Genomic DNA, 22,487 nt, shown 5'->3' on the forward strand with positions numbered 1-22,487 from the left:
GCCCTGAGATTTGGGTTTATTCAGCTCCACCCAGAACTAAACCAAAGGCTATCACACGTCTCAAGGGACCAAACCACACACTGTGGGCCATGCACTTTTCCCTTCCCCTAAGGATGCTGCTACCTCTGGGGTGGTGGGCAGCTGCTCATATCACCGTGGGAGGTAGAAAGGGGTTCGCCACATGCTGGCTCCATGGCACTCAGGCCGCAACTCCGGTTGCCTCCTCCTCTTCCTCGGGATCAGGAGGTGCAGGGAGCAGGGAGATGTAGACCTCATTGACCTCTGTGTCCAAGTGTCGGCCACCCCGAGGGGCCTCCAGGTTAAGGATGCCATCATGGGAGAGAGCGGCGCGGACCCGCCAGGGGTCCACATCGGCAGGCAAGACATAGGTGCGGCAGAACTCTCGAGACACGAAGCCGTGGCGGTCCAGACGCTGGGGGTGCCGGGCAGACACCTCCAGCAGGTTGTCCACAGTCCTCACGGTCACCTCATCTGGGGTAAAGTGGCTCACATCCAGAAACGCCTGAAACTTGCCCTCACTGAGCCTAAGCTCAGAGGCCCCTGCCCTGCTGCCCTCCCCAGCTCCGGTGGCCCGGGGCCGGACATAGTAGCCGTGGTAGAGGGTGGGGGTCAGGATCTCTTCTGGCAGGAGGCCTGAGGGGCAGAGAGAGAAGGCAAGAGGCAGGATGAGGGAGAATGAGGTGGGAACAAGGGTGAAATGCGGAGCTCAGGAGATGAGGACCCGAAGAGCAGCCGGGGAGTCAGGAGAAGTAGGCGAAGGAGGCAGGGGGACGCAGGGGCTACAAGGTGGCAGCAGGAAAGAGGGGACTGAGACAGGGAATGAGATGGGGGTGGAGGAGGGCAACCCAAACGGGGACCGGTGGGCAGAAGGGGAGCAAGAAGGCACACCAAGGGGGACAGGGGCAGGTATCCGGGCACTGCGGGCAAGGCATCCGCACCGAGGTCAGTAGCAAGGGGACAAGAACCCCGCTTGGCGGGGGTGGAGGGGGAGTCTGGGGTGGGAGATGGCTCGCCCCAGGAGTTCAGTTAAGCCCGGAGTGGGGTGGAGGCCAGTACCGCTGGGAGGTCAGCCCAGAATTTCGGGAGGTGGGGGTGGGAGGCAAGGGGGTGGCGTCTGGGCCGTACCTTCCCCGAAGCGCTGCTCGCCCAGGCGGCTGGGGTTGGCAAATTCGTACTCGGTGGTGGCCGGGTGGGCATGTGGCACCGAGCGGCCCGACATGTCTGCAGAGGCGTCGGCGGCGCTGGTCCGAGGTGCAGCCCCAACAGAGCAGCGACCCCTCCAGCTGCCTGGAGAGCCAGGGCTCGGTCGGAGGTGGGGGCGGGGTCTACACCACCCAAAATAGTGCGGAGCCTCTGGGGGGGAGGGGCGAGGAGCAGGGCCCCTGAGCGCCAGCGACAAGTGTGTGACCAGCGCCGCCTGGACCCCCGTGCCCTCCCCCGCATACCCTTCAGCTGTCGCAGGCTGCCTGAGGGGACAGCTGGGGGTCCTGGCTGGGCAGCGAGCTGGGGAGGGGAGGTTGGCGCCGGACGCCCTGGAGAGGCTTAGCCGAGACCCTTACAGTTTGCACATTTTGCACACCTCCTCCTCTCCTTCTAAGTCCCATGCATCCTGTACCCTACTTCATAAAGCTCTCCTGGTTTTAACGTTCTGCGCGCTGCGTAAGGTGAAAGATGCAAGAAACTTGCCCACCCTTTCTTTGGGGTGGGGTGAAGGGTCTTCTGCCCAGATTGTCAGGGTCCTCTCCTGAACCCAGATCAACCCCGGGGCACCACAGAGATGCGTGGCACTGACTTGTTGGTGATCACTGCTCTCCTCCAGGGACCCACAAAGAGTTAATGTCCCTGGGGCCCAGCCTAGGAAGATTCCAGTTCCTGCCCAGGCCCAAGATAGTTGCTGGCCCAATTCCCCTGGCACACTAAGCTGGAGAGGAGGAGGAGGGGCACGCCACCCGCCTGCTTGGGATTCCTGACTCCCTTCCAACTCCAGAGAAGGGGGGGGGGTGCCACTGGGTGTGGACGGAAAGCTAGTGAAACAAGACCAGGACAAGTCACTGGCCAGCTCAGACGTGTTTGTGTTTCTCTTTTCTTAGGTCAGTGAGTACTGGGTATGTGTCACACTGCCAAATCCCCGATCACAAGTCTCCATGAACGGGTGGTGAGCTGGGATAATAAAACTCCTGACATCACCATTCCAGAAGCTTCACAAGACTGCGTATATAAGGGGCTGGCTGTAGCTGCAGCTGAAGGAGCTGACCAGCCAGCTGACCCCCTCCACTCACCTAGCCACCATGGACATCGCCATCCACCACCCCTGGATCCGCCGCCCCTTCTTTCCCTTCCACTCCCCCAGCCGCCTCTTTGACCAGTTCTTCGGAGAGCACCTGTTAGAGTCTGATCTCTTCCCAACTTCTACTTCCCTGAGCCCCTTCTACCTTCGGCCACCCTCATTCCTGCGGGCACCCAGCTGGATTGACACCGGGCTCTCAGAGGTAAGTCTCTGCCAGGATAGGAGAGCTCTTCCTGGAACCTCTTGGAAACATATGCACCTGCTCTCCTTTTTCTCCCTGCCTGAATCTGGCTATGTCTAAGTGTCTTAGGCACTTGCATGTCCACCAGTGAAGATAGACTAGGCTACTACTGTTTCTTTCCCCCTGTTACCTGTTTGTATTTGATGCTCTGCTGTATCCTACTTACTGCATTTTTTCCAGGTGCTGCGAAGATTGCCCTCCATCCCCTAACTTCTAAGTAGAATGCCCCTTTCTGGTTTGGTTCATAGAGATCTACAGGGAAAGAGCTGCCTTCAGACCCCTTTGCTCACCTCTTCTAACATCTCATACTCCTGACAAATGTTAGCATCTCAAGTTTCAGTGTCAGGAAGCAGTCCTGCCTCATTCTGAGCTTTTCATCTCCACTGCATGGAGCTGGAGACAGCAAACACTATTTACTTTCTTTCTATGCCTTCATCTGTGATTTTCCAGGTTTCTCAGGACTGTGACAGGGCACTGACCTGAGTTCAAACCTAATGAGTAAAGAATGTAGGTCCAGTCTTGGGACCCCCACTTGTCCTAAGAGGGTGGGAGAATGGGGTGAACAGATAAGGTTGACAGAGCTGTCACAGAGAACACTCTGGTTTAAAAATATTCAAGTGTGAGTAAACAGGAGCTGAGTGAGCAAGGGCTTTGGAAGGACAATCAGGGCCAGCAGAACATTCCAGATTGAGTGGGTGGGGAACTTGGCAGAGGTCTGGGTAAGAAGAAGGGGCCTTTGTCTTACAGACAAATGGCAAGGCCAGGCATGGGGGTCAGAGAGGCAGTAGAAGCCATGCGCAGACCCATCCTCGTGATTGCTCCCCTGGGTGGCCTGTCTTCTCTCCTGTCCCTGTAAATAAAGTTTGGGTCTGATGACCACACGGTATGCTTTGGGTACCACTGTGGTGGCTCCCCTGAACCAGAGAGCCATGTTTATTCAAAAAGGGACTTTCAGCCAAAAACAGGAGGAAAAACTACCTGGACAGCAAGCAAGTCTGCAGAATGAAGAGACTGCACTAATGTCATCCATGCTCCTACCATCTTTTCTCCTACCCCTTCTTCTCCACCTTGCTATTTCTAGATGCGTCTGGAGAAGGACAGATTCTCTGTCAACCTGGATGTGAAGCACTTCTCCCCAGAGGAACTCAAGGTCAAGGTGTTGGGAGATGTGATTGAGGTGCACGGCAAACATGAAGAGCGCCAGGTGTGTAGCTTGTTTCCTCTTCTGTTCTGCTCATTCGTCCAGTGCATGTGATACGCCAGACACTCATCAGCCCCTGAGCCTGGCGACCTTCCAGTCTTAAGCCATAAGGGTCTGGGACAGGGATAGACCTGTTGTTGTTGTTGTTTGGGCCAGAGAAGTGAGTTTTGTTGTTTGTTTTGATTTGATTGCCTTAGATGGGATACATGGGATGTTTATTTCCCATTTAAGCCTGTGGTTTTTGGCCACCTTAGAATCACTAGGGGAATGAAGAAAAAGAAATCCCAGTGCTTAGACATATCCCAGACCAATTAAATCAGAATTTTTTTTAGGAGTGGGCCCCAGGCATCAGCATTTCTAAAAGCTTCCTAGGTAATTCTAACGTCCATTCAAAGTTGAGGACCACCGATTGAGGAATCGTGCTTGTTGGACACCTGGTTACTTTACGTAATTAAATGAGTTGTGTATACCCTGAAGGCTCTTGACTTTGGGATTTTGCGACTTTGCTTTTAGATGTTCCAGAATCCTCTCATCTTTAGCTCGTCTAAAAGGGTGAACTACTTGGTTTGCTTAAGTTTCAGAGCTGCACTCAGCAGCTAAAATCCTGGAGCCCATGTGGAAATCAGTTAATTGAGAGCCTATCTGCATAAATGCTTGAGATTCAGCTGGTATAAAGGTTGGGGCAGGTCGTTTTTAGCAGAATTCTAGAGAATGAGGAACGGCTTCTCATTAACTTCTGGGAGGGTTTTTAAATGAGTCTGCTTCTTACCGATTATTGATAATTCAGATACTTGTGCATCAAACAGCATAATTTGAGGTCTTCGGGCTATTTCAGTTTTGCTTATGTGATTTAAGTTTGGATCATAGTCTCCCTGGATGAAGTGTTGTTGTTATTGTTGTTTTTAGCAGCAGTCTTGTTGGTCTGGGACATTCCTGAAGAGTCAGGACAATTTCTGGGCTTCCCAGATCTTCAATGCTGAATAATATTCCAGATCCTGGAGTCCCAACACTGATCTAAACCTTTGGGAAATACCCCTAAAAATAGCCATGCCTCAGTTTGGAGAGCTTTGCAGTTTTCACTGTTTCAAATTTCTCAGACTCTCATTGGTCGGAGTGACCACCCACGCAACTTGATCTTAGCCCCAAACAGAACAGCTGTTTGGTTTTCTCTCTTGTTGCAATGGCGTATGGTCACACTTAAGGGGAAGGAGGATGTCTGAGTTCTCAGCAAGTGGTGCTATTTCCTGTTCTTATCTCTCTCTTTCCTCATTCTCTTGGATTAGGATGAACATGGTTTCATCTCCCGGGAGTTCCACAGGAAATACCGGATCCCAGCCGATGTGGACCCTCTTGCCATTACTTCATCCCTGTCATCTGATGGGGTCCTCACTGTGAATGGACCAAGGAAGCAGGCGTCTGGCCCTGAGCGCACCATTCCCATCACCCGTGAAGAGAAGCCTGCCGTCACGGCAGCCCCCAAGAAGTAGACGCCCTTTCTCTAACTGCATTTTTTAAAACAAGAAAATTTCCCCACCAATGAATGAAAATCTTGTGATTAGTGCTGAAGCTTATTAATGCTAAGGGCAGGCCCAAATTATTAAGCTAATAAAATACCATTCAGCAACAGATAACTGTCTTGTGTTTGAATGTTCTGTGTTTTTTAAAATAAATGTACAGGGGCGCCTGGGTGGCTCAGTTGGTTAAGCGTCTGCCTTCGGCTCTGGTCATGATCCTGGGGTCCTGGGATCAAGCCCCATGTCGGGTTCCCTGCCCAGCGGGAGGCCTGCTTCTCCCTCTCCCACTCCCCCAGCTTGTGTTCCCTCTCTCGCTGTCTATCTCCCTGTCAAATGAATAAATATTTTAAAAAATAAAATAAAATAAAAAATAAAATAAATGTACAAAGCAATGCAGATCCATTTAATCACCGCATTATGATTGAGAGGACTCTGGGGATATTAGAGTCAGAATGGCTGTCTCCACTACTTACTAATAGTATAAATTTAGCAAGTCACTTAACCTTTCTAGTCCTTAGGTATTACATTTATAACATGTGGCACTGATGTGTACACTTGTTATAAGGAGTAAATTAGGAGAAAACATAGGTAAAGCCCAAGAAATATCAATTCCTCTCCTTCTTCCTTCTTTGATTTTGGCCCTCATTTTCAACAACAAATCTGAACGAACTCTGGATAACAATGCATAAAAGCTCTTAGTGGGTCTCTGCAATTAATCACGTTGCCAGGCAGGGGGTGGTGCCCCCAAAGTTGATGTTTTCCTACTGATAAGCAGTGCCTTCAGCTGATTCACAATAGCAATAAATAGGACTTGGGTGATTATCACCAAACAAGCCTTTCAGCTGTAATCTCTACATTATTTAGCAAATACCTTTTAGAAGTAAGACTGGGAAGGGGCACCTGGCTGGCTCAGTTGGTGGAGCATGCGACCCTTGATCTTGGAGTCCAGAGTTTGAGTCCCATGTTGGGTGTAGAGCTCAATAAATAATTGAAATATTAAAAAAACGAAAAGAAGAACTAAGACGGGAAACAACCAATTCGATGATCCTCCCCCTAAAAAAATTAAGTTTCAGAATTACAATTAATAATTGATCAATAAGTGATTCTATTATTTAGCTTACACAAAGACATATTACTCTACAAAAACACCCCCATTTCACTTGTGGGTCCAGACAAAACTTCTGACTCAATTAATGAAAAATAGCCCTGGTGTAGGTTATCCGGCATAAATGTTCACAGATAACTCCTATTTTTCTGTAGCAGCTTCTACCTAATTTCTTATTCTTTCAAGGACTGACCATGAGGTGAAGTGAGATTCTTTCCTTCACAAATGCCTACAGATTGGGGATTGGCCACGCTTTTAAAATATTCTACATGAGGGGCACCTGGGTGGCTTAGTCGGTTAAGCGTCTCTTTTTTTTTTTTAAAGATTTTATTTATTTATTTGACAGAGAGAGACATGGCGAGAGAGGGAACACAAGCAGGGGGAGTGGGAGAGGGAGAAGCAGGCTTCCCGCTGAGCAGGGAGCCTGATGAGGGGCTCAATCCCAGGATCCTGGGATCATGACCTGAGCCGAAGGCAGACGCTTAACAACTGAGCCACACAGGCGCCCTCCCAAGCGTCTGACTCTTGACTTCAGCTCAGGTCTTGATCTCATGAGTTGGGAGCCCCATGTTGGGCTCCACGCTGGGCATGGAGACTACTTAAAAAAAAAAAAAATTCTACACAAAACAGTTGCCGAAATTTTTCATGATGTAGGGGTGTGGAGCTAGGACAAAATAAATTGCAAATCTATAGAGGTTCAAAACGTTTTCTCCTAAAAAAAAGGTTTTTTCCTAATAGCCACAAATGCTGTAATCTAGACAGAAGTCAGATTTCTCTAAACTTAACAGCTAATTTTTGTGGCTGTGTAGCAGATGCTCTTGGCTGCCTAACCAACCTATTTACACCTTCAGGCTTGCCAGCAGCTCCCCAGATTGGTTTAGGTATCACCGTATTCTTCCTAACCATGTGCTTCAGGAAAGCAAATCCAAGCCACAGGTGATCTATCTTGATTAGCCCAAACCAATCATGGAAATTCCCTTCTCCCTGTAATGATTTGTCTTGAAAGGGCCATGACCCAATTGTGGCTACTGAGACAGGAGGAAAGTTTGCTGAAGATGCTTCTAGAAAAGGTTATTAGTTTTTATTGGTTGGTTTTTTTTTAGGATTTATTTATTTGAGAAAGAGAGAGAGACTGAGTGTGTGTGTGTGCGGGGTGGGGGTATGGGGAGGTGTAGAGGGAGATGGAGAGAGAGAGAATCTCAAGCAGACACCCTGCTGAGAGCAGAGCCCAACGCAGATCTTGATCTCACGACCCTGAGATCATGACCCTGAGGTCATGACCTGAGCCGAAATCAAGCTTAACTGACTGAGTCACCCAGGCACCCTGGTTTTTGGTTTTTAAAAAAGATTCATCAAAATAGAGAGAGAGAGAGGAAAGGTGAGAAGGAGAGATTTTTTTTTCTTCCTCCAGATGTTGGAACATGAGGATGTGACACTCAGATTGCTGTAGCCATCTTGAAACCATGAGGCACCATCCATGATATGCTGAGGATGGCTAAGCAAGAAGGATAGTGGGACTCCAGGTCCTTGACGGGTCACTGAATTGCTAAATTGGCCAATTCTAGACCTTTCTTACTTCAGAATGTCTTGTGTCTTGTTTTTGTTTAATCTATTTTGACAAAGGTTTTCTGTTACTGGTATACAAAAAAATCTTAACTGACAGAGGCTGAATTAAATAGTGTAAAAATCTGAAGAATGTCCTGAATACCATGTGTCAACTTTAATCATTTTAGTGAATTACCAGATTTCTCAGGCAGACATAATCTTAATGACTTGGTCTTAAATAAATCATACTTTGACTATTAGATCTTGATATTTATGTTTTTGACAAATTCGTTCAGAATGTGCAGGGTCACTTTTTGGTGTATTTTTACTGAACTCAAGTTAGACTACTTCTTTATTGTTACTCTTTTCCAGATCACATCTTTTGCTATGGCTGTTCATTGTTATTAGTGTAGGACTTTTCTAGTCCAGTATATTTAAGGATTTTTTCAGCATTATAGCTAGCTCATCCATAATTCTACTTCATCCCTTATATCTGAATTATGCCACGAGTTTGTTGAGGCAATTCTAACTATCATTTATTTTGTTTTTTTTAATATTAGCTAACATTTATTAAGCACTTACTATGTGGTAGGCACTGTGCTAAATGTTTTAATTTTTTTTAACTATCAATTTTTTTAATAGAATAAGTCTAAAAAAGGCCCATAGGGAATATCATCCTCAACAGGGAAAAACTGAGAGCTTTTTCCCTAAGGGCAGGAACATGACAGGGATGTCCACTCTCACCACGGTTGTTCAATATACTACTGAAAGTACTCAGCAGTCAGACAACACAAAGAAGGAAAAGGCATCCAAATTGGCAAAGAAGAAGTCAAACTTTCACTCTTCGTAAATGACATGATACTCTATGTAAAATAACCCCAAAGACTCCACCAAAATATTGCTAGAACTGATAAAGGAATTGAGGAAAGTTGCAGGATATAAAATCAACACACAGAAGTCTGTTGTGTTTCTATACACTAACAATGAAGCAGCAGAAAGAGAAGTCAAGGAATTGATCCCATTTACAATAGCACCAAAAACCATAAGATACCTAGGAATAAACCTAACCAAAGAGGTAAAAGATCTGTACTCTGAAAACTCTAGAACACTTATGAAAGAAATCGAGGAAGACACAAAGAAATGGAAAAACATTCCATACATATGGATTGGAAGAACAAATACTGTTGAAATTGTCTATGCTACTGAAAGCAATTTACACAGTCAATGCAATCCCTATCAAACTACCACCAGCATTTTTCACAGAGCTGGAAGAAACAATCCTAAAATTTGTATGGAATCAGAAAAGACCCCGAATAGCCAAAGTAATGTTGAAAAAGAAAACCAAAGCAGGAGGCATCACAGTTCTGGACTTCAAGTGCTATTACAAAGCTGTAGTCATCAAGACAGTATGGCACTGACACAAAAACAGACACATAGATCAACAGAACAGAATAGAGAACCCAGAAATGGACTCTCAAGTCTATGGTCAATTAATCTTGGACAAAGCAGGAAAGAATATCCATTGGAAAAAAGACAGTGTCTTCAACAAATGGTGTTGGGAAAATTGGACAGCCACATGCAAAAGAATGAAACTGGACCATTTTCTGTCACAAAATGGATGAGAGACCTAAATGTAAGACAGGAATCCATCAAAATCCTAGAGGAGAACACAGGCAGCAACCTCTTCGACCTTGGCCACAGCAACTTCTTGCTAGACATGTCTCCAAAGGCAAGGGAAACAAAAGCAAAAATGAACTATCAGGACTTCATCAAGATAAAAAGCTCCTGCACAGCAAAGGAAACAGTCAACAAAACTAAAAGGCAACCTTCAGAATGGGAGAAGATATTTGCAAATGTCTTATCAGATAAAGGGCTAGTATCCAAGATCTATAAAGAACTTATCAAACTCAGCACCCAAAAAACAAAAAATCCAGTCAAGAAATGGGCAGAAGACATGAACAGACATTTCTCCAAAGAAGACATACAAATGGCCAACAGACACATGAAAAAATATATAGACTGTTTCCAAAGCAGCTGCACCATTTCACATTCCCACCAGTCGTGTATGAGGGTTCTAATTTCCTGATATTCTTACAAGCACTTATTATTATCATCTATCTTTTGGGTTATAGACACCCTAGTGGGTGTCTAACTGAATTCTTATCAGTTTATAAGACTTAGCAAGTTGATGGTATCATTTATATGACTTAGCAAGGTGAAGAAGAAGGGGAATGCATCTAGGAAGAATGAACAGCATGAAGTGCCTGAAGTGCTGATGTATTTAGGTTTGGCTGGGGCACTAGATGTATGGGGGAGGGGGTGTGAGAGACAAGCAAGGGACTTGGAAAGGGATTCTCCTAAGGACTTTGGAATTTATTTTGAGGGAAATAGAAGCCAATAAAGGGTTTTAACCAAGTGAGTGCCATGATCAACTTTGTCTTTTTAGGGTTATCCTGGGAGTAATATAGTGATTGATATGTGGGGACCGCAATAGAAAATAGAGATATCAAACAAAAGGTTCTTGCAGCAGACTGGGTGAGAAATAATGGAAAACTGGAACGTGGAAAAGGCAATAGGGGTGCCTGGGTAGCTCAGTCAGTTAAGTGTCTGCCTTGGGTTCAGGTCATGATCCCAGGGTCCTGGGATTGAGCCTTGAGTCCGGCTCCCTGCTCAGCAGGGAGTCTGCTTCTCCCTCTCTCTCTGATCCTCCCCCACACTCGTGCTCTCTCTTTCTCTGTTCTCTCAAATAAATAAATAAAATCTTTTTTTAAAAAAGGCACTAGAGGGCACCTGGGTAGCTCAGTAGGTTAAGTGTCTGCCTTCGGCTCTGGTCGTGATCCCAGGGTCCTGGGATCAAGCCCCATGTTGGGCTCCCTGCACAGCGGGAAGCCTGCTTCTCCCTCTTCCACTCCCCCTGCTTGTGTTCCCTCTCGCGCTGTGTCTCTCTCTGTCAAATAAATAAATAAAATCTTTCAAAAAAATAAAAAATAAATAAAAAGGCTCTAGAGATGTAAAAATGGGGGACATAAACAAGACATAACATAGAGGTAGAATTTATAAGGCTCCGCATGCTTGAACGGGGATGAGAAAGGGAGAGCCAAAATAATTCCTTGCTTTCTAGTCTTGACAACTGTATAAAGTTACTATATAATATATAATATTAAAAATAAGAAAAAGCAGTTAATATACATAAAAGAGAGCTACAGAATTCACCTAGATATGAAGTACCTTAGGAGAGAAAATAATATGAGACAGAAGGTTATGAATACAGTTGTAGGTATGTTGAGTTTGTGGCCCTTTGGGAATTCAAATGGAGATTCTCAATAAGTAGTTGGTTATGTACCTCCAGAGCTCTGGAGACACATCCAGTATGGAAGTAGAAATTTAGAATATGGAAGGACATAGGTGAGAGCTACAGTTCTGGGAGTGATACTACCATTTAGGATTAGCCAAAAGAAGTTGGGGGATGGCCAAAAACAGAATCACTGGAAAGGCAAACTTAAGGGATTGGCAGAGAAAGATGAGCTCATGAAAGAGACAAAGAAGTGTCTCAGAAAGATTGGAGGAAAAAATATTTAGCATGACATCACAGAAACCAAGGGAAGAAAGAGGTGAGTAGTCAGGTGGATTATCAAATGCAGAATATAATAGTGAAATAACCTATGAGCTGAAATATCCAATAGATACAGCAAAACTTTCACCTTCATAGATACAGTTTCAGGGAAATGGTAGGTTAAAGAGTAAATGGGAGACAGATATCTTGATAAGAGAGAACAGTAAGTTCACATGTGATGCAATCTCTTTGTTACTAACACATAGAAGTGGTAGAATTGTTTTTAAGCAGAAAAGGTAAATAACAGTATGGATAAATTAATATGAAAATATTTAAATGAATAAAAATAAAATTCAGGAGAATGGGCATATTGGCCAATATTTGCAAATGATATAATCACCTGCCCAAACAACCCAAATAGAATCAGTAGACAAACTATTAGAACCAATAAGAGTTCAGCAAGTTTATAAGTTTATACAATCTTAATTTATAGAACATTGTTCTGGTGATCTATTCCTGCATATCAAACTATCCCAAAACTTAGTAGCTTAAGAATCATTTTATTAGACCTTACTAAATTTATATAGCACAGGACTCAGCCGGGCAATTCTTGAGCTTCTCATGACATTGACTGGGGTCAGTGGTGGTTTTCAGACTTCAAGATGACTTAACCCTCATTTTTTTTTTTTTTTAAGATTTTAGTTATTTATTTGACAGAGAGAGCGAGAGAGCACAAGCAGGGGGAGCAGGAGAAAGAGAAGGAGAAGCAGGCTCCCTGCTGAGCAGGGAGTCCAATGCAGGACTCGATCCCAGGACTCTGGGATCATGAGCTGAGCCAAAGGCAGACGCTGAACCATCTGAGCCACCCAGGGGCCCCTTAACCCTCATTCTTGATGTTTTGGCGAAGATGGTTGGAAGGCTGGGCTCAGCTGGGCCCCTCTCCCTCTCTTTGTAGGGAGAGGGGCCTTTCTATAGGGTATTTCCATCAGGTAGCTGGACTTATGGGCTCCAGGACGGAGTATTCCACAAGACAGGAGGTGAAATCTGGTAGTTTCTTAAGGCCTGGGCCTAGGAACCTGTACAGCGTTACTTTTGCCATATTTTGGGGGTCAAAGCAGTTGCAGAGTCTGTCTACATTTAAAAGGAAGGGGCATAGACTTCCACCTTTTGATAAGAGGGGTGTCAAGGAATTTGTGGCCTTCTTTAATCATCCACAGAAGCTGACAGAAAGGGACAAGAATATATATATAATCTCTAAAATTTATAAGAGATTAATAGCATTAGTACCTGGAATATACAAAGAACCCTGCAAATCGGGAGAAGGACAGCTGCTCCAATAAAAAAAAAATGTGGACAGTGACTGTACATATGAAATTTATAGAAGTGGAAACCAAAAAGCCAACATGCATACAAAGAAAGGCTGAAAATCATCGGTAGTCAGTGAAATGCAAGTCAAAGTAACAACAAGCTATCATTTTACAATAGGCTTTTTCGATGTTGCATTAGTGATATTTTGGGCCAGATAATTCTTTGATGTGGAGGCTCTTCTGTGCATTGTAGGATGTTTAGCGGCACTCTTGGCCTTTACACACTGGATGCAGTAGACATATCAGTTGCAACAATCAAAAACGTTTCCAGACATTGCCAATTGTCTCCTGAAGGACAAAATTGCTCCTAGTTGAGAACCACTGCTTTACACACCTATCAGCGTGGCAAAAAATAGAAAGTTGGTTAATGCTAAGTACTGGCAGAGATATGGTGACATGGGAGCCTCAGGCATTGCTGGTGGATGTGTGGGCAGCACAACCATTCTTGAGAACAACAGCCAATTTAAATATACCATTACCTCATTCCCCGGCAATTCAGTCTCTATAAAGAGCCATATATGAGGATGTTCTCTGCAGCTTTGTTTGACAGTGGGGAGTTAGAGACAAATTACAAAGTGGTGGCAGAACACTCCACCTAACAACAAAGGAAAATACATTTTTTTTTTCAGTGCACATGGAACAAGAAAAACCATACATTAGGCCACAAACAAGTCTTACTAAATTTTATTTTATTTTTTAAAAGATTTATTTATTTATTTGAGGGAGAGAGAAACAGCATGAGCTGGAGGGGGAGAGGGAGAGAGAATCTCAAGCAGACTCCACACTGAGCACAGAGCCCAATGTGGGGCTCGATCTCACAACCCAGAGATCACGACCTGAGCCAAAATCAAGAGTCAGTCACCCAATGTGGGGATTGAACTCAGTCCCAAGATCAAGAGTCATATGCTCTTCCGACCGAGCCAGCCAGGTGCCCCTTAAGAAAATGAATTTCTTAATTCATTCTATGAGGCCAGTATTGCTCTGATACCAAAGCCAGATAAAGATATTACAAGAAAGGAAAACTACAGACCAATACCCTTTATGAATATTGATGAAAAAATCAACAGTATACTAGCAAACTGATTCAGCAGCATATTAAGAGGATACATTACAACCAAGTGAGATTTATTCCTGGAATTCAAAGCTGATTCAACATAAAAAAAATCATGTAATACACCATAATAACAGAATGAAGGGGAAAAAATGATAATCTCAAATGATGCAGGAAAAAACTTTTGATAGAACTCAGTATCTTTTCATGATAAAAATACTCAACTAGAAATAGCAGGAAATTACCTCAACAAAATAAGACCATATATGAAAAACTCACAGCTGACATCATTATAGGAGGTGAAGATTGAAAGCTTTTCCTTAAAGATCAGGATCAAGACAAGAATGTTCATTTTTACCACTTCTATTTAATATATTATTGGCAGTTCTAGCCAGAGCAATTAGGCAAGAAAAAGAAAAGCAACCAAATTGGAAAAGAAGAAATGAGATCACCTTTGTTTACAGATGACATGATCTTACATGTAGAGATCCCTAAAGATCTCACAAAAAATTCTCTAGAGCTAATAAAGAAATACACCAAAGTTGCAGGACTCAAAACCAACACACAAAAATTAGCTACATTTCTATATGCTAATAAAGAATAATCCCAAAAGGAAATTAAGAAAACAAATCTATTTACAAAAGCATCAAAAAATAGTGTGGAATAAACTTAACTAAGGAGGCAAAAGACTTATACACTGAAAACAATAAAACATGGCTGAAAGAAATTAAAGACACAAATAAATGGAAAGAAAGACATCATGTTCATGGACTAGAAGACTTAATATTGTCAAGATATCAATACTACCTAAAGCAATCTACAGATTCACTTCAATCCCTATAAAAATTTCAATGTTTTTCCAGAAATAGAAAAATTCACCCTAAAATTCATATGGAATCTCAAGGGACCCTGAATAGTCAAAATCATCTTTAAAAAGAAGAACAAAGTTGGAAGACTCATATTTCCTAATTTCAAAACTTATTAACAAATTATAGTAATAAAAAAACAGTAGGGTATCAGCATAAAAACAGATATACAGACCAATGGAATAGAATACAGAGGTCAGAAATAAACCATCATGTATATGGTTAAATGGTGTTTGACAAAGATACCAAGTCCATTCAATGAGAGAAAGTACAGTCTTTTCAACAAATGATCCTGAGAAAATTGGGTATCCACATGCAAAAGCATGAAGCTGGACCCTTACCTTACACCATATAAAAAGTTAATTCAAAAAGGATCAAAGACTTAATTATAAGAGCAAAAACTGTAGAATCTTAGAAGAAAACATATGGGAAAAAATTCATAATATTGACTTTGGCAAGGATTTCTTGGATATGACACCAAAAGTTTAGGCAACAACAGAAAAAATGGATAAACTGGACTTCATCATAATTGAAAACTTTTGTGCATCAAAGGGCACTGTTAAAAGAGTGAAAGTACAAACCACAGAATGGGAGAAAATATTTGCAAATCCTGTTATCTGCCTAGGAATTAATATCCAGAATATATAAAGAACTCCTACAACAAAAAGGCAAACAACTCATTTCAAAAATGGGCAAAAGACTTGAATAAATGTTTCTCCAAAGATATACAAAAATAGCTAAAAAGCACATGAAAAGATGCTCAATATCACTAGCCATTAGAGAAGTGTAAATCTAAACCACAACAGATACCAATCTATACCCACTAGGATGGTTATTATAAAAACTAAAAATAAAATAAGTGTCCGTAAGGATGTGGAAAAGTTAGAATCCTTGTGCATTGCTGGTGGGAATGTAAAAAAAAAAAAAAAAAAATGCAGTGGAAACCAGTTGAGCATTTCCAAACTGTTAAACACAGAATGACCATATGATCAAGCAATTCCACTTCTGGGTATATTCCCAAAAGAATTGGAAGTGGGGACTCAAACAGATACTTGTACACCAATGTTCATAACAGGACTACTCACAATAGACAAAAGGTGAAAACAACCCAAGTATCCATTAACAGATGAATGGAGTAGCAAAATGTAGTAAACACATAATGTACTATTATTCAGTCTTAAAAGGAATATATCCTATAATACGGATGAACCTTGAAAACATGCTAAACAAAATAAACCAGACACAAGAGAACAAATATGAAATGATTCGTCTTATATGAGTTTCCTAGAATAGGCAAATTCATAGAGACAGAAAGTAGAACAGTGGTTACCAGCGGCTAGGAGAAGGGGGGAATGAGGAGTCAGTGTTTAACTGGTACAGAACTTCAGTTTGGGATAATGAAAAAGTTCTGGAAATAGTGCTAATAGTTGCACAACTCTGTGAATATACTTAATGCCACTGAATTGTACACTTAAAAATAGTTAAAATGGGGGGATCCTGCCTGGCTCAGTCAGAGTGTGTGACTCTTAATCTCAGGGCTGTAAGCCCAAGCCCCAGGTTGGGCAACTGACTCTTGATTTTGGCTCAGGTCGTAATGTCAGAGTTGTGGGATCGAGCCCCATGTCGGGCTTCATGCTCAGTGTGGAGTCTGCTTGTCCCTCCTCTCCCTCTGCTCCTCCCCTCTCCTCTCTCTCTCAAATAAATAAAATCTTAAAAATAAACAAAGAAATCTTAAAAAAATCATTAAAATGGTAAGTTTATGCTATATATATCTTACTACAATTTATGCTATATATATCTTACTACAATTTAAAAAATATCCTGGACACACAGGAAATAGAATAGGATATATAACATATAAACTTAAAATAAGTGCCTATAAAATATTATTCATATTTCAAGAGCACATATTAATTACTAGAATTAGTAAGAGACAACTCAAATTCTTTTTTTTAAAGATTTTATTTATTTATTTGAGAGAGAGGGAGAATGAGAGAGAGAGAGAGAGCATGAGGGGGGGAGGGTCAGAGGGAGAAGCAGACTCCCCGGGAGCCTGATGTAGGTCTCGATCCCAAGACTCCAGGATCATGACCTGAGCCGAAGGCAGTCGCTTAACCAACTGAGCCACCCAGGTGCCCTCAAACTCTTTTTTAAAAAAGATTTATTTATTTATTTTAGAGAGAGAGAGCATGCAAATGATTGGGAGGGGCAGAGGGAGAGAATCTAAAGCAGAGGAGCCTGATGGGGGTCTCGATCTCATGACCCTGAGATCATGACCTGAGCCCAAATCAAGAGTTGGATGCTTAACTGACTGAGCCACTCAGGTGTCCCAATTACTCAAATTCTAAAGTTGGTCTAACAATGCAACATGGTTTCTACCAATTGCTTGAAGAAAAACAATGTAAAAGTATTTCATTTATTAGATATTAAAATTTACAAAATTATCATAATTATAATAGTGAGGTAATTAAGGCATTGTGGCTAAGATAGCATATGTAATGACAGGCCAATGGAATGTTTCAGAGAGCCCGGAAACAGGCCTAAGTATCCACAGACAGTTGATTTACAGTAAAAATGGTATTCAAGAGCAGTGGAGAAAGTACGTTCTTTTCAATAATTAATGCTAGGAAAACTGGATAGTCATATAGAAAAAAAAAATGAAACTCAGTTACTACCTAACATCATATACAACATAAATTCCATATCTGTGTCTGTAACATAAAATAGTAAAAGTTTGGGAGAAAATACATGGGAGACATCTCCCATCTATTATATTGTCATAATAAACAGGAGGGAGAGAAAATAAAAAAGGAAAATATTGATAAGTTTAAACATGTTAAAATTTAGACTGTTGGCTCCGTGTTCACTAACCCCAAACTATTACCAATTCTGTCTCAATCTCTACCAGTTCCCCACTTTGAAAGACTCACCTTAAAATAAAAGAGCCCTTACCCCAAATCTCTAAAAATACCCTAACATCCCCCCTTTTTTTAAAAAAAAGATTTTATTTATCCATTTGAGAGAGAGAGAGTGAGAGAGCGAGCATGAGCAGGGGGAAGAGCAGAGGGAGAAATAGACTCCCCGCTGAGCAGGGAGCCTGACGTGGGGCTCGATCCCAGGACCCCGGGATCATGACCTGAGCCAAAGGCAGACGCTTAACCCACTGAGACACCCAGGCGCCCCTAACATCCCCTTTTGAATTCTCACCAAGATTGTATCAAGTTGATGTGCCTCCTTGCTACAGGTTTAATCACTCAGCTTTGTTTGATGAACAGGTTTCCTTGATGGTCTTTGTGGGGGAATAAAAAATCGACAGTCCTTATCTTTTTAAGATATATACTAAAATCTTTATAGACAGAAGGATATCATTTCTGAGATCTGCTCCAAAATTAATTAAAAAAATAGATAAAGTATATAGGGATAGTTAAGATCCATCATAAATTGTTGAGTGGGTAATAGTACATGAGAGTTCATTATACTACTCTAATCCTGTATGTTTTAAATCCACTCTAATAATTGTAAAAACTTATTTTTCTCTTTTTTTAGTCCTTAAGAGGGCATGTTCATTAAGGTCACAATAGAGTTACAATATCTGCCTGTGATTGCCAGGCTCACATGCAGGAAGCACCTAGGCAAACATAACCTAAGTCATGCTGGATTTTGGAGTTCTGCCACGGATGGAAGGTGGGGGAGAGCAAAGTAGTTGCTGATTTGAAATAATTCTTTTTAATCCCCTCCTACTACAACCTCGTAATTTAGAACTAAGGGCAGATATAATTAACTTAAATTTGACATTTAAATCTTGATTAAAACAAATAAAAAAGGGGGTAAGGAATATTTTCTGTGCTTTCTTTATTCAGACAGTGAACTGTGTTATAATCAGCTAAATTCTTAGTTGTGCTTAGAATGTGCTCCCTCCTACACTTTACTCTGGAAAAATGAAGCTTCTTATTCTGTCTTAGAATCCTGGACCCTGAAATGGGCAGTTAGGACGATTTCACATACATGCAGAGTGATGCCCAGTTTGAGGTTCTGAGTAGCTAGTCATATAAGTTGACTTTTCTGTGCATTTGTATCGAGGAGGATCCAGCTCAGGTTGATGTCCTGGAAACCAGTGAGGCTCTCTCTTAAACCCTGAGGGAAGAGAGAAGAGAAGGGAAGGCAAGTGGAATCAGTCAACAACAACGAGCCTTAGTAACCGGTCTTGTTCTTATTTCTGAGGGAAAATTTTTGAGTCTAGTGAAGCCTGTCAAAATTGAGAAAAGAGAAAAATCAGGGGCGCCTAGGTGGCTCAATCGGTTAAGTGTCTGCCTTCGGCTCAGGTCATGATCCCAGGGTCCTGGGATTAAGTGCTGCATGGGGCTCCCTGCTCCACAGGGAGCCTGCTTCTCCCTCTTCCTCTGCCTGCCACTCCCCCTGCTCGTGCTTGTGCTCTCTGTCAAATAAATAAATAAAATCTTTAAAAAAAAGAGAAAAATAATTTACTCATTCATTCACTTATTCATTCATTCAATTTACTTTTATTTGAGCTCCTTCTATGTTCCAGACACTGAGTTAGGTCCTGAGAATATAAAGATTGAAAAGAATAGTCCACCTACTATGAGTTGAAAGTGGCATTTTGTTGTTATAGGTCATATCATATGTTGTTTCAAAGTAGTGTCCAAACTGGAAAGAAAAAGTAATCAGTTAAAAATATAGGAGTCTACACTTAATGTTGAGAAATAAAGGACACAATGAAATGAATTTTCACAGACTGTTATATTTTGGATTAACTAGAGGTCTATATGTTGTTAGTCTACATTCTACTAACTTTCATATCCTTTGTTTACTTGTTTGTTTAGGAGACACTTAAGGGCAAAATGCAGATAAATGACAAGTCTAGGTAGGCAGCCTGAGTCAGAAGACATATATTTATGTAGATGAAGAAAGTCTAAAGAGAAGCAAGAGAAAAGGAGTACTACCCACACTTTTACTACTTTACTATTCTACTTGATAGTAAAATAGGACAGCCGTTCCACCTAAAGACTGCTGTCCACTCCCAACCACCTCACTGAACAGAGAGGCCTGAGAGATCTCAGCATGGAAGTTATCAGATTCCTACTTCTAAAATGGCCACTGGCATTTCTTTTGCTAACGGAAGGAAAGAGAAGAGAAAGTTAGATTACCTGGGAAGGCAAGGGTTTGGGCTGCACGATATTCCTTAGGTCATATCTTTCCTGGTTCCAGTTTCCCATCAGGGTACGGTTTGAATAGGCATTCTCATTAGTGGTACATCTCCATCCATACTGGAAAAACTTGGACATATCATTCCAATCTGTCCACACTTCAGCATGGCCATCTGCATTAATGAGGCTGCCATAATGTGGATTAGCTAGGAAATAGGCAAGGCGCTTTCTCTGGGAAAAGGCGAGAACAGAAAGGCTAGTTGCATAAACTAGGGAACAGAAAAGGCATTCATCCCTTTCTCACCCCTGGCCAAGTATAACATAAGCACACCTTACTAAGGATCTAGGCTTTCCTCCCAATTTAATTGTGGTTCTGTTTCTTTCTCTCCTGGTCCATGAATCCTTTGACCTAGTCAATCACAAGTAGCAGATGGCTACGTACATTAAATGCCACCGCCCCCAAAGACGGGAAAACCTTCAGTATCCCCAATACTATATGGAAAACTAGCTAAATGTTCAGGAAATTTTGAGATGTAAGAGTTTAAGGACTAAGGATATTACTATAGCCAAAGAGAACAGGGAAAAGTGAAAGTTGGATAACTAGATAACACAACAAAAGTTCAATAAATGATAGTTTCCTTCCTTCTGGTCTCAGCTCAAATGCCACTTCTTCCATAATGTCTTCCAAGTTAACTTCTCTCTCCTTTGTCTCACACAGAATGGTATCTTCATATCTTTAGCTTTCTACCATACATTAGAATTCTTCAAGTATGTGTTGAATCTCCTATGTTGAACTGTGTACATCCCTTTAGGAGAGGCCCTGTGTCTTATTTTCATACCCTCTCCCTCTGCCTGCTCTCCCAGTCAATGGTGCTTTGCATGTATCAGGTGACCAATGTCTGAATTTCAATTTTTTTGTAAGGAATCAAAAGCCTAGCCATTTTTATTTTGGGCCAAAAGATGACCGTGGTCCCTTGGCTTGGGGGCAAGACAATACCTTCACTGAAGAAGAACATTTTGATGCTGAGTGGCTTGTGTTGTTTGAAGAATTTGTAGGAAAGTGACAAAAAATATTATTCAGCTGTTCCATTTTCTTTAAAGGAAGAGGTATCACCAAACTTGGCCTTCCCGTTCTCCGAGCAAAGAAAGAATGTAGGTCACCCAGATCACCATGGCCAGGAGGCCATGATTTGGGAGTCACCACCCACCGAGCCACCTTTCCACAGGTAGGGACAAAGTCAATACTGTAGCCCTCATACCATGTGCCTTTGTGAAGAGAGATGTGTGCACTGATGTCAACAAATAGCATGATGACTAAAGAGTAATTCCTGCAAAGTCTGACAAGCCTAGTACTCACACTGTAGACCAACAGGACACTGACCTTGGGGCTGTAGGGACAGACATCACCATCCACTCAGTTGCCCAAGGCCAAATCCTGTGGCTCATCTTTGACTCTGATTTCTCTTTCAACCCCTTATATCCATCCAAACTCTAGGTCTTATTGATTTTTGAATCAGACCACTACCCTCCATCCCCACTGCCAAGTTCCAGTTTAGATCACTACCAGCTTTTGTCACCATTATTGCTGTAGTTGACTCTCTGATCTCCTTGCCATCAGCCTTGGTCTTCTCCAATCCTTTCTCCATAGTAAAGAAGAATGGTGTGAAAATGAAAATCTAATTGTGTCATCTTCCTATTTAAAAGCTGGCCACTGTTAGAATAAGACTCAGGCTGTTAAAATGGCTTACGGTGTTCTATATGACCTGGCCCCTGCTTAACTCTTCCTTCTCCTCTGTCACCCACTCTCCTCCACCTACATTTCAGCCAAACTCAACTACTCTGTTTCTCCATCATGCTTTTGCAAATACTGTTCCTCCTGCCTCTTCACTTCTCTTTACCTGGGTCAGGTGTACTCCCCCCTTCCGCCTTAGCTTTTTTCTTTTTTTAAAAAAGATTTTATTTATTTGAGAAAAAGAGAGAGAGCGAGTGAGCGCACAAGCGCGGGGGTGGTGGGGGGGGGGGGAGAGGGGCAGGCAGAAGGAGAGGGAGAAGCAGACGCCCCGCTGAGCAGGGAGTCTGATGCGGAGCTCATCCCAGGACCCTGGGATCATGACCTGAGCCGAAGGCAGGCTCTTAAGTGACTGAGCCACCCAGAATTCAGGTTCACTTCATTTAGGGAATCTTTTCACTTCACCCCAGAAGTTGCTAAGGTTCTAAATCCTTCTGTGTGCCCTACAGCACCCTGAGTGACTCCTCAGAGCGCCGATCCCACTGTACCAGAATTGCCTCTTTTGCTGTGCAGTCTCCATCAGACTATAAGCTCAGTGAAATCACAGGCCACATCTTACTCATCCATGTATTTAGCCGCCCTCACAGTGGCCTGGCACATAACAGGCACTCAGTATTTCTTGAATGAATAAAAGGTAGGAGATAGAAGCACCTGGAGAGATCCCGCGCAGCCGAGACAAGGGACAGCAGCCATTTCGGACGAGAGGAAGGCTACCCTGTGTGCCAACAAGCAGAACACAGCCCAACCTCTCGACCTCGGCCCCGCCCCTCTCCTTTCACTCA

General features: G+C 42.7%; 3 protein-coding genes across 7 annotated transcripts; 1 reads left to right on the plus strand and 2 right to left on the minus strand.

The window, feature by feature from the left end:
- Window positions 1-1,897, minus strand: HSPB2 (heat shock protein family B (small) member 2). The gene is made up of 2 exons (XM_036075453.2): window positions 1,147-1,897; window positions 1-654 (listed from the first exon to the last, which is right to left on the minus strand). Exons 1-2 carry the CDS (start codon window positions 1,238-1,240, stop codon window positions 200-202), a joined length of 549 nt encoding a protein of 182 aa, XP_035931346.1. The 5' UTR covers window positions 1,241-1,897; the 3' UTR covers window positions 1-199.
- Window positions 1,898-2,032: 135 nt separating this feature from the next.
- Window positions 2,033-5,381, plus strand: CRYAB (crystallin alpha B). The gene is made up of 3 exons (XM_036075454.2): window positions 2,033-2,510; window positions 3,631-3,753; window positions 5,034-5,381. The coding sequence occupies exons 1-3, from the start codon at window positions 2,310-2,312 to the stop codon at window positions 5,235-5,237; spliced, it is 528 nt and encodes a 175-aa protein (XP_035931347.1). The 5' UTR covers window positions 2,033-2,309; the 3' UTR covers window positions 5,238-5,381.
- A 554-nt stretch (window positions 5,382-5,935) lies between these two features.
- CFAP68 (cilia and flagella associated protein 68) lies at window positions 5,936-22,482 on the minus strand. Of its 5 annotated transcripts, XR_004911914.2 has the most exons (5): window positions 22,357-22,482; window positions 19,917-20,147; window positions 19,350-19,416; window positions 13,314-13,429; window positions 12,829-13,168 (listed from the first exon to the last, which is right to left on the minus strand). XR_004911914.2 is itself a non-coding variant. In XM_036075469.2 (4 exons), exons 1-4 carry the CDS (start codon window positions 22,396-22,398, stop codon window positions 6,139-6,141), a joined length of 519 nt encoding a protein of 172 aa, XP_035931362.1. In that variant the 5' UTR covers window positions 22,399-22,482; the 3' UTR covers window positions 5,936-6,138. The 5 variants fall into 5 exon arrangements, 4 of the variants coding, with proteins under 4 accessions (XP_035931362.1, XP_077915126.1, XP_035931361.1 ...); XM_036075469.2 differs by lacking the exons at window positions 12,829-13,168; window positions 13,314-13,429 and adding an exon at window positions 5,936-6,317; XM_078059000.1 differs by lacking the exon at window positions 13,314-13,429 and having other exon boundaries at window positions 12,829-13,122.
- Window positions 22,483-22,487: the final 5 nt, after the last annotated feature.

The sequence above is a fragment of the Halichoerus grypus genome, chromosome 11 (genome assembly GCF_964656455.1).
Source record: "Halichoerus grypus chromosome 11, mHalGry1.hap1.1, whole genome shotgun sequence".
In the NCBI taxonomy this organism is placed as follows: Eukaryota; Metazoa; Chordata; class Mammalia; order Carnivora; family Phocidae; genus Halichoerus; species Halichoerus grypus.